The 12336-nt window shown below is 42.1% G+C and overlaps 1 protein-coding gene across 1 annotated transcript in view; it reads right to left on the bottom strand.

Moving 5' to 3' along the window:
- Positions 1-3333: 3333 nt before the first annotated feature.
- The window catches only part of LRIG2 (leucine rich repeats and immunoglobulin like domains 2), a gene marked incomplete at its 3' end in the record, with an annotated part of 111500 nt that continues 102497 nt past the window's right edge, over positions 3334-12336 (bottom strand). The window contains exons 23-24 of the mRNA XM_079721580.1: positions 3846-3991; positions 3334-3510 (exon numbers count right to left, since the gene is read on the bottom strand). Coding sequence (XP_079577706.1) covers positions 3334-3510; positions 3846-3991 — 323 coding nt within the window. The remainder of the gene's footprint in view (positions 3511-3845; positions 3992-12336) is intronic.

Below are 12336 nucleotides of genomic sequence, written 5' to 3'. Positions count from 1 at the left end.
TTAACAATAACTAATAATAAAATAGAACAATTATAATGATATATTAGAATAAAAGTGGTATGAACGTGGTCTCTCCCTCCCTCTCTTTCTCTCACTCAGAATATCTTATGGTACAATTTAATGCCTCTTCCACTTTAAGCACTTACCATGCACTGTGGCATTAACTTTTTTAAAAACTTTTTAGTTTATATTGGGGTATAGCTGATTAACAATGTTGTGATAGTTTCATGTGCACAGAAAAGCGACTCAGCCATACATATACATGTATCCATTCTCCCCCAAACTCCCCCTCCCATCCAGGCTGTGTGGCATTAACTTTTGCAGTTTGAGGTTGGACAGCAAAACTAGTACGAATTTCTTTTCCTTCTTCACAATTTCACGGATAGAAGATTCATTCTCACCGTAGATCTTAGCAACCTCAGCATACAATTTTCTTCTTTCCTTAAGTGGAGAACTTTCACCTTTTCACTTAAAGTGCTTTGCAACTGCTCTTTGGCATAACCGAACTGCCGGCATCACAACTCTTGCACTTTGGGGCCATGGTTAAGTGAAATAAGTGTGACTTGAACACAAGCACTGCGATACTACAACAGTCATGCTGATAACCGAGATGGCTACTAAGTGACTAACGGGCGGGGTACCCTGGACGAAGGGACGATTCGCGTCTCCTCCTCACAGGAGGAGGCGGGATGAAGCAGGACAGGCGAGACGTCGTCACATTACTCAGAATGGCATGCAATTTAAAACTTACGAATTGTTTATTTCTGGAATTTTCCATTTAATATTTTCAGACACAGCTGACTGCGGGGTAACTGAAACTGCAGAAAGCAAAAGGATAAGGTGGGGACTACTGTACTGTGTGCCAGGAGAGGTGCCAGGGGCAATACGTAATAACAACTAGATACAGAGGCAAATTTACCATGAAGTTAAAGAAGCTTAAGCTTTAGGGCCTCCCATTAGCACAAGTCCAGAAAGGGATGCTAGCAGTGTTGTTCACGTTTTGGTAAACTTTGCAAAAGTGAGCTATTTTAACCACACTTAGTTAAGAATGGTGTCTCTTTCCACTCAGACTCTGTCACATTTCCCTTAGTGTAGGATGACACTGAAGTGGCATTCATGGGATCTGGCTGAGGGCAAGTTAAGTTGGAGATACACCTAGGTTTGCATTTTTGGGGTGGTTTGCAGTCACTTTTTAAATACTTTTTTTTTTTTTACCACTTTATTGGAGTATAATTGCTTCACAATGGTGTGTTAGTTTCTGCTTTATAACAAAGTGAATCAGTTATACATGTACATCTGTTCCCATATCCCTTCCCTCTTGCGTTTCCCTTCCTCCCACCCTCCCTATCCCACCCCTCCAGGTGGTCACAAAGCACCGATCTCTTGCATTGCTGGTGGGAATGCGAATTGGTACAGCCACTATGGAGAACAGTATGGAGGTTCCTTAAAAAACTACAAATTAAATAAGTTTTTGCTAGCCATCTCAGTGTGGAAATGGCTTCCAGGGATCCTCCTGTTGCCCGTGGTACCTTCACATCTGGCATGTGGCACTAAGGAGCAGGGCCAAAGTTCATATCAGATTTGAATGTGTCCTATGGAAACTGGCACTGGAAGTATGTGGGTGGGGAAAGAAACAAGATTTGAATTGCATAGAGCCAAAAGTTAGTCTATGGGAAAGTCTTCCAACTGTCAAATGTGTAAAATTCTAAGTGCAGGATTCAGTTCTCACAGATACCTAGTCATATATAGTAGGAATATTCAGTAATAGTTATGCAATTCTATGCTATACTTTTTTTCTTTTTTGATGACAATTATGCCAAATAGGACTTATCAAAATATGTTGGTAGGGTATAAACTGTAGCAGTCCTACAAACAGCAAGTATGTCTGGTTTTATGCATGTTTTATGCATCCCAATCATCAATAATAAATCTAATTTTTATTATGCTGGAGGAAAGACTAACTTCTCTTTCCTTTCTCTATATAGCAAATATTAAAAAACTGTTGTTATATAAAGAAGTGATAAAAGAGTATTCGACAAAAAATGCAGCGGAAGAAAGTATTACAGCAGTGTGCTAGGCAGTTAATTAATAAAAACATTGTATTACTTTTCTGGATCTTGTGATACTTGTGAAATTTTTCAGCTTTAAAAGTCTTACAATTTATTGTCATTTCTTTTCTCAGTCTAAATAAAGATCCACTTTCACACCTAATTTTGCTTTTGTAATTTTGTCTTTTTCTTAAAGAGGGCCCTTCAAATTGTCTAAGTTTCAGGCTCCTCCTACACCCCTGGAGCATACGGTCATGGTTTACTCCTCATCATGGTCTCATGGGAAAACTCAATTGCCTCCCCCTGCTCATCATATATGTGATCACTGAATACCAGGTTCTGAGCTAGGGATGGGCACACAGTAGTAGATGAAGCAGATCTTGCACCTTCCTAGGTGTGGAGAGGGAGACATCGATATCAAATAAACTAAATCATACGGCATGCTGCAGGAGAGAATAAGGGGGCAAAACTTCTCATAGGAAATATTTTAGCTGAGACCGAAAGGGTAAGAGTTGGTCAGATGAAGAATAAAAAAAGAACATGCCAAGCGGAAAGAACAACATGAGTAAAGGCCCTGGGGTGGTAAGGGCTTGGTGCATAACAGGTATTCAGTAAGTATCAAATTAATTTTTAAAATAAACATTACAATTTGTGCAGGGCCAGGGTACTATGGGAACATGAAGGAGAGGCACTGAACCCTTGCCAAGGGCAGCAGCAATGAAGGAATGAGGAATAAGCAAAAGTTAGTCAGGTTAGAATTGACTTCCTGACTTTCAGGAGAAGAAACAGCATGCGCAAAGGCCCTAGGATCAGAGAGATATCAGGAAGCAGTTCTGTATGGTTAGAACACAGTGAGCTGGATTTAAGAAGGAAAGTTTGGCTGAGGGAAGGTGGAGAGGTAGAACTGGCAAGAAATGAGGCCAGACATGTAAACCAGAGCCAGACCATGAAAAAGCCTCATAAGATATGGTAAGATGTTTGGACTTTATGTTGGTAAGGTGGTTTTAGGAAAGGAAATGACATGATCAGATCAGCACGTGAGAAAGATTTGGTTGCCAGGTGGAGAGAAGACTGGATAGCAGCAGAGGCAGGAAGTCCAGGCACGAGGCTGTTAGAGAAATGCAAGAGAAGGTGGTGGCCAGAGGTAGTGGCAGTGGGGCTGCGGAGAGTTAGACAGATCCCTAGAGGAAGGTTGTGGTACCTGATGCAGTTAGCTGGACAAAGTAAAAGAATCATATCGGGGGCCGGTGCCAGGCTGGTTCCTAGTTCCTCTTCCTTTGGGAAGCTAGCCAGTCTCATGGGAGACAGTCTTCTTGTTTACAGTGGAGTGTTTCTTTCCAGTAGCAGGACTGCCTGTGTCCTGCTGGTCATCCTGTGCTGCATATCTTCTGTTCACCCCTCTGACCTTGCTCTCTGTTCTCTGACTTCTCACTGGACTCGGCCAATGGGAGCTGACAGAAGACTGGAGGGCAGGGGAGAAAGGTCACAGTATTTATTCCTGGTGGCCTCCCTGAGAGGAGGACCCAGTCTAGTTATGCCCTTCAGTCTCTCTCGAGACAGCCTTCTCATCTCTACTCTTCCCCTTCCTGGTTTCAGTATTCACTTCCCTCCCCTTCACTTAGGACTTAAGGAGGTTACAGCTCCAATGACCAGCTGCGGAATCACCCCAACATCCCTGTGGTTCCCCCACACCTCATCCACAACTTGGTAAGTTCTTTTAAGTCAGACCATGCCCTCACAAGCCCGACAGCCAGTAAGACCAAGACCACACCCTCAGCCCTTTTCCTGGTGACCAACCAGCATCTTCCTGCGCCCCTTGTCCCAGGCCAAGTCCTGCTCCTGCCCGAAGGCTGGAGTTTGGCTCTGATTCCTGGCTCTGACTTCCCGAGCACTGGGCCCTGCCCCATTCAGCCCCTGTGGTCTTCCTCCAGTGCTGGAGAGACCTGAGGAGCCAGTTATCAAGTGACCAGTGACCAAGAAACCCCCTGCCTCCCCTGAGAAGACTGACTACACCTGCCCAATTGTTGTTTTCAGACTCACCATCCTCTAGGCTCCCTGATGACCTGTAATCTTCTTTATGTCTGTCTGGATGTATGTGTCTATGTCTCCAGTACTTTTGCCTGTTCCCCCCTCCCCAACCTGGGCGCAGGGACAGTGCACTGTTCGCGCTTTATTCCAGCCCCCAGCCTAGTGCCTGGGACATAGTAGTTACTGGATAGCTTTTCATTGACCAACAGACCAACCGACTGGACTCCCGTCATCTGTTGACAGTCTTCCCCCAGATAAGACAGAGCACCATTGATTAGGCTGCAGGCTTCCCGGCTACAAATCTTTTCAGTCTTGCCTCCCACAGAGGCGTCTCTTCAGCATCGTGACTATTTCCAGCAACTCCTCAGTCATACATTTATAGTATTCTTGTGAGACACTCCCTGGGCCCAAGAAATGTCTTTGTTGGCCCTAAGCACTGATAAGTCCACAGACACTGACTTCACATGTGGTGTGACTCATTATATCATCACCTTTCATATTAATTAAATCTCAGGGTTTGTTACAGAACATTTCAAAGTCTGCCTGTGTGTCTCCAACTAAATTATAAGCTCCCAGAAGGCAGAACCCATGTTTTATACCTCTTTAAGGTGGAGTTTAGGTGTAAGGTGACTCAGGAAGAGGTATTTAGCAATCATCGTGGAATGTGGGGCTGAGGATGAGAGAGGAGGTTGGAGCCAGACACAGATTTGGGATGCAGCTGCGCAAGGGAGAGCTGACACTGGTGGGAGAAGGTATATCGCTTTGAAGAATGGCCACCTTTGGGATGTGGGAGGAAATATACAGCGCAACAAAGGAAAAGACAGAATAATAGGCTTGTGGGAGGTCATGGGAATGTTGCTGACTCAAGTCGATGGGGAGGGGACGGGTCACCGGGACCAGAGGAGGCGGGAGTGAGGAGGGGCTGATCCATATGTCAGCTGAGAAGTTGAAGGTGCCTTCTGGGCCCTCATGGTACAGTAGTGAGGGTGAACCACATTACAAGGAGCCAACGAGTGAGGAAACTAAGGCAGCAAATGCAGTTTCAAGAATTTGATAACGGAAGGGAAAAGAGGGCAGTCACAGGAAAGGGCAGCTTGGCACAAAGGAGGCATTCCATAAATATATCTGTTCATAAAAATGTGTAATCAAGGACTTCCCTAGTGGTACAGTGGTTAAGAATCTGCCTGCCAATGCAGGGGACATGGGTTCCAACCCTCGTCCAGGAGGATCCCACATGCCACGGAGCCACTAAGCCTGTGTGCCATGACTACTGAGCCTGCGCTCTAGAGCCCATGAGCCACAACTACTGAAGCCCACATGCCTGGAGCCCCTGCTCCGCAACGAGAAGCCACTGCAATGAGAAGCCCACGCACTGTGTCAAAGAGTAGCCCCCACTCGCTGCAACTAGAGAAATCTGTGCACAGCAACAAAGATCCAATGGAGCCATAACTAACTAAATAAATAAATGGGGAAAAAAATGAAACTGTAAGTCTCTAAAATAATGAGACTAAGGCTTAACATGACCCAGAACATGTTTTAAAAAATTAAATTAGGGCTTCCCTGGTGGCACAGTGGTTGAGAGTCTGCCTGCAGATGCAGGGGACACGGGTTCGTGCCCCAGTCCGGGAAGATCCCACATGCCGCGGAGCAGCTAGGCCCGTGAGCCATGGCCGATGAGCCTGGGCGTTCGGAGCCTGTGCTCCGCAATGGGAGAGGCCACAACAGTGAGAGGCCCACGTACGGCAAAAAAAAAAAAAAAAATTTAAATTAAATTTAAAAGTTTTAAAATGTGTAATCATATGTACATTTGTTTTTATAACTATATCTGAATATATAGGAGAGATAGAAACAGATTGTGGGCAGAGGTGGAAGAACCATTTGCAATAGAGTGTTTGAAGATGGAGGCAAGCTAGGTCTGAGTAGGAGAGCATGGGATGCAGGTGAGGCCTTAGACTTGCTCAGGAAATGGACATTCTTGGAAGACAGGAATGATGGCATTCAGGGAGGGTAAAAGAAAAAAAAATGGATATTTTGCAGTGAAAGGACTGCTCCCCTAGCAAGTTTCCCAGAACATGAAACAACTCTGACTCTTTCTTATTTATGCAGAGGCATTTAGATGGATTTCAGAAGCTCTTGAGCCTCTTACAGAATGCAGGATTTCTGTCATTGGATTTAAAATGTCTACCCTAGAACATTATAGCTCTAGCCTGGACAGGGCATTTGAAGGCAAGCTCAGAATAAGGAGGTAACACTACCAAAGAGTCCAGAAAACCAAAACGCCTCCTTCATTCCAAGCATGGAGGTGAGTAATAAAAAAGTGTTTAATCCACAGCTTGAATGCAAAGGTTAGAAGAAAAAAAAAAGCAACCCTGAAACTATATGATGCGCACTCCTTTTTATAAGCCTGACAAAGCAAGCAGGAGACAAATCCCATTTACAAGGACAGTAAAAGCTTGGACTCCTCTCTGACCCAAGCCCTCTCCATGCATCATAAATATTTCCATAGTCATAAATATCACTAATGAGGAGGCAGAAGGCTATTAATAGGCTCCAACGTATTTCATGGTGGAGGCAGCTAGGAAAAATGCACTGAATAAGAAGAAGACAGGGTGAGAGATCTCCTGGGAGGAAATTAAAATAGAGTCTTCCACTAGAATGATGCTCTATCTATGTGCTGACTTAAGCTAGGAAAGAACTAGCTGAAGACTCATCGTGAGAAGCATTTTCTCCCACTGGCCCAGGGCCTTTTCTATCTCAGAAATGCCAATTCCCTTCAAGCTGAGTTTTGTGGTGGTTGATTGTGTTGATGAGGAGCCACCATAAGGAAAGAAGGGAGCTAACTAGCATTTTTTTTAAATGCATAGAGCAGAAGCAAGAAGAACTACAATCCTGCAGCCTGTGGAACAAAAACCACATTCATAGAAAGATAGACAAGATGAAAAGGCAGAGGGCTATGTACCAGATCAAGGAAGAAGATAAAACCCCAGAAAAACAACTAAATGAAATGGAGATAGGCAACCTACCAGAAAAAGAATTGAGAATAATGATAGTGAAGATGATCCAGGACCTCGGAAAAAGAATGGAGGCAAAGATCGAGAAGATGCAAGAAATGTTTAACAAAGATCTGGAAGAATTAAAGAACAAACAAACAGAGATGAACAATACAATAACTGAAATGAAAAACACACTAGAAGGAATCAATAGCAGAATAACTGAGGCAGAAGAACAGATAAGTGACCTGGAAGACAGAATGGTGGGATTCACTGCTGCAGAACAGAATAAAGAAAAAAGAATGAAAAGAAATGGAGACAGCCTAAGAGACCTCTGGGACAACATTAAATGCAGCCACATTCACATTATAGGGGTCCCAGAAGGAGAAGAGAGAGAGAAAGGACCCGAGAAAATATTTGAAGAGATTATAGTCGAAAACTTCCCTAACATGGGAAGGGAAATAGCCACCCAAGTCCAGGAAGTGCAGAGAGTCCCATACAGGATAAACCCAAGGAGAAACACGCCAAGACACATAGTAATCAAATTGGCAAAAATTAAAGACAAAGAAAAATTATTGAAAGCAGCAAGGGAAAAATGACAAATTACATACAAGGGAACTCCCATAAGGTTAACAGCTGATTTCTCAGCAGAAACTCTACAAACCAGAAGGCAGTGGCATGATATACTTAAAGTGATGAAAGGGAAGAACCTACAACCAAGATTACTCTACCCAGCAAGGATCTAATTCAGATTTGATGGAGAAATCAAAAGCTTTACAGACAAGCAAAAGCTAAGAGAATTCAGCACCACCAAACCAGCTCTACAGCAAATGCTAAAGGAACTTCTCTAAGTGGGAAACACAAGAGAAGAAAAGACCATACAAAAAGAAACACATAAGGATTAAGAAAATGGTCATAGGAACATACATATCAATAATTACTGGGCTTCCCTGGTGGCACAGTGGTAGAGAGTCCACCTGCCGATGCAGGGGACGCGGGTTCATGCCCCTGTCCAGGATGATCCCACATGCTGCGGAGAGGCTAGGCCCGTGAGCCATGGCTGCTGAGACTGTGCATCCGGAGCCTGTGCTCTGCAACGGGAGAGGTCACATCAGTAAGAGGCCCGCGTAACACAAAAAAAAAAATAATAATAATTACCTTAAACGTGAATGGATTAAATGCTCCAACTAAAAGACACAGGCTCGCTGAAAGGACACAAAAACAAGGCCCATATATATGCTGTCTACAAAAGACCCACTTCAGACCTAGGGACACATACAGACTGAAAGTGAGGGGATGGAAAAAGATATTCCATGCAAATGGAAATCAAAAGAAAGCTGGAGGGCTTCACTGGTGGCGCAGTGGTTGAGAGTCCGCCTGCCGATGCAGGGGACATGGGTTCGAGCCCCGGTCCGGGAAGATCCCACGTGCTGTGGAGCGGCTGGGCCCGTGAGCCATGGCTGCTGAGCCTGTGCGTCTGGAGCCTGTGCTCTGTAATGGGAGAGGCCACAACAGTGAGAGGCCCGCGTACCGCAAAAAAAAAAAAAAAGAAAGCTGGAGTAGCAATACTCATATCAGATAAAACAGACTTTAAAATAAAGAATGTTACAAGAGACAAGGAAGGGCACTACATAATTTTCAAGGGATCAATCCAAGAAGAAGATATAACAATTATATATGCACCCAACATAGGAGCACCTCAATACATAAGGCAACTGCTAACAGCTCTAAAAGAGGAAATCGACAGTAACACAATAATACTGGGGGACTTTAACACCTCACTTACACCAATGGACAGATCATCCAAACAGAAAATTAATGAGGAAACAGAAGCTTTAAATGACACAATAGGCCAGATACATTTAATTGATATTTATAGGACATTCCATCCAAAAAGAGCAGATTACACTTTCTTCTCAAGTGCGCACAGAACTTTCTCCAGGATAGATCATATCTTGGGTCACAAATCAAGCCTCAGTAAATTTAAGAAAATTGAAATCATATCAAGCATCTTTTCTGACCACAATGCTATGAGATTAGAAATCAATTACAGGGAAAAAAAACGTAAAAAACACAAACACATGGAGGCTAAACAATACGTTGCTAAATTACCAAGAGATCAATGAAGAAATCAAAGAGGAAATCAAAAAATACCTAGAGACAAATGACAATGAAAACAGGACAATCCAAAACCTATGGGATGCAGCAAAAGCAGTTCTAAGAGAGAAGTTAATAACTGTACAAGCCTACCTCAAGAAACAAGAAATATCTCAAATAAACAATCTAACCTTACACCTAAAGGAACTAGAAAAAGAAGAACAAACAAAACCCAAAGTTAGCAGAAGGAAAGAAATCATAAAGATCAGAACAGAAATAAATGAAACAGAAACAAAGAAAACAATAGCAAAGATCAATAAAACTCAAAGCTCCTACTTTGAGAAGATAAACAAAATTGATAAACCATTAGCCAGACTCATGAAGAAAAAGAGGGAGAGGACTCAAATAAATAAAATTAGAAATGAAAAAGGAGAAGTTACAACAGACACAGCAGAAATACAAAGCATCCTAAGAGACTACTACAAACAACTCTATGCCAATAAAATGGACAACCTGGAAGAAATGGACAAATTCTTAGAAAGGTATAACCTTCCAAACTGACCCAGGTAGAAATAGAAAATATGAACAGACCAATCACAAGTAATGAAATTGAAACTGTGATTAAACATCTTCCAACAAACAAAAGTCCAGGACCAAATGGCTTCACAGGTGAATTCTATCAAACATTTAGAGAAGAGCTAACACCCATCCTTCTCAAACTCTTCCAAAAAATTGCAGAGGAAGGAAAACTCCCAAGCTCATTCTCTGAGGACACCATCACCCTGATACCAAAACCAGAAAAAGATACTACAAAAAAAGAAAATTACAGAACAATATCACTGATGAATATAGATGCAAAAATCCTCAACAAAATACTAGCAAACAGAATCCAACAACACATTAAAAGGATCATACATCATGATCAAGTGGGATTTATCCCAGAGATGCAAGGATTCTTCAGTATATGCAAATCAATCAATGTGATACACCATATTAACAAACTGAAGAATGAAAACCATATAATCATCTCAATAGATGCAGAAAAAGATTCTGACAAAATTCAACACCCATTTATGATAAACTCTCTCCCAAAATGGGCACAGAGAGAACCCACCTCAACATAATAAAGGCCATATATGACAAACCCACAGCAAACATCATTCTCAATGGTGAAAACCTGAAAGCATTTCCACTAAGATCAGGAATGAGAGAAGGATGTCCACTCTCACCACTCTTATTTAACATAGTTTTGGAAGTCCTAGCCACAGCAATCAGAGAAGAAAAGAAATAAAAGGAATACAAATTGGAAAAGAAGAAGTAAAACTGTCACTGTTTGCAGCTGACATGACACTATACATAGAGAATCCTAAAGATGCCACCAGAGAACTACTAGAGCTAATCAATGAATATGGTAAAGTTGCAGGATACAAAATTAACGCACAGAAATCTCTTGCATTCCTATATACTAATGATGAAAAATCTGAAAGAGAAATTAAGGAAACACTCCCATTTACCATTGCAACAAAAAGAATAAAATACCTAGGAATAAACCTACCTAGGGAGACAGAAGATCTGTATGCAGAAAACTATAAGACACTGATGAAAGAAATTAAAGATGCTATCAACAGATGGGGAGATATACCATGTTCTTGGATTGGAAGAATCAATATTGTGAAAATGACTATACTACCCAAAGCAATCTACGGATTCAATGCAGTCCCTATCAAATTACCGATGGCATTTTTTACAGAACTAGAACAAAAAATCTTAAAATTTGTATGGAGACACAAAAGACCCCGAGTAGGGCTTCCCTGGTGGCACAGTGGTTGAGAGTCCACCTGCCAATGCAGGGGACATGGGTTCATGACCCGGTCTGGGAAGATCCCACATGCCGCAGAGCGGCTAGGCCCGTAAGCCATGACCGCTGAGCCTGCACGTCCGGAGACTGTGCTCTGCAACAGGAGAGGCCAAAACAGTGAGAGGCCTACGTACCACACACACAAAAAAAAGACCCTGAATAGCCAAAGCTGTCTTGGGGGAAGAAAATGGAGCTGGAGGAATCAGACTCCCTGACTTCAGACTATACTACAAAGCTATAGTAATCAAGACAATATGGTACTGGCACAAAAACAGAAATATAGATCAATGGAACAGGATAGAAAGCCCAGAGATAAATGCACGCACCTATGGGCAACTAATCTACGACAAAGGAGGCAAGGATATACAATGGAGAAAAGACAGCCTCTTCAATAAGTGGTGCTGGGAAAACTGGACACCTACATATAAAAGAATGAAATTAGAACACTCCCTAACACCATACACAAAAATAAACTCAAAATGGATTAAAGACCTAAATGTAAGGTCAGATACTATCAAACTCTTAGAGGAAAACATAGGCAGAACACTCTATGACATAAATCACAGCAAGATCCTTTTTGATCCACCTCCTAGAGTAATGGAAATAAAAACAAAAATAAACAAATGGGACCTAATGAAACTTCAAAGTTTTTTCACAGCAAAGAAAACCATAAACAAGACGAAAAGACAGCCCTCAGAATCAGAGAAAATATTTGCAAACGAATCATTGGACAAAGGATTAATCGCCAAAATATATAAACAGCTCATGCAGCTCAATATTAAAGAAACAAACAACCCAATCCAAAAATGGGCAGAAGACCTAAAAGACATTTCTCCAGAGAAGACATACAGATGGTCAAGAAGCACATGAAAAGCTGCTCAACATCACTAATTATTAGAGAAATGCAAATCAAAACTACAATGAGGTATCACCTCACACCAGTTAGAATGGGCAGCATCAGAAAATCTACAAACAACAAATGCTGAAGAGAGTGTGGAGAAAAGGGAAATCTCTTGCACTGTTGGTGGGAATGTAAATTGATACAGCCACTATGGAGAACAGTATGGAGGTTCCTTAAAAAACTAAAAACACAATTACCATATGACCCAGCAATCCCACTACTGGGCATATACCCAGAGAATACCATAATTCAAAAAACACATGCACCCCAATGTTCATTGCAGCACTATTTACAATAGCCAGGTCATGGAAGCAACCTAAATGCCCATCGACAGATGAATGGATAAAGAAGATGTGGTACATATACACAATGGAATATTACTCAGCCATAAAAAGTAACAAAATTGGGTCATTT

Source organism: Hyperoodon ampullatus, assembly GCF_949752795.1.
Source record: "Hyperoodon ampullatus genome assembly, chromosome: 2".
Classification (NCBI taxonomy): domain Eukaryota; kingdom Metazoa; phylum Chordata; class Mammalia; order Artiodactyla; family Ziphiidae; genus Hyperoodon; species Hyperoodon ampullatus.
Note: the sequence above shows the minus strand (reverse complement) of the source record. Positions and strands in the feature narration are given on the sequence as shown.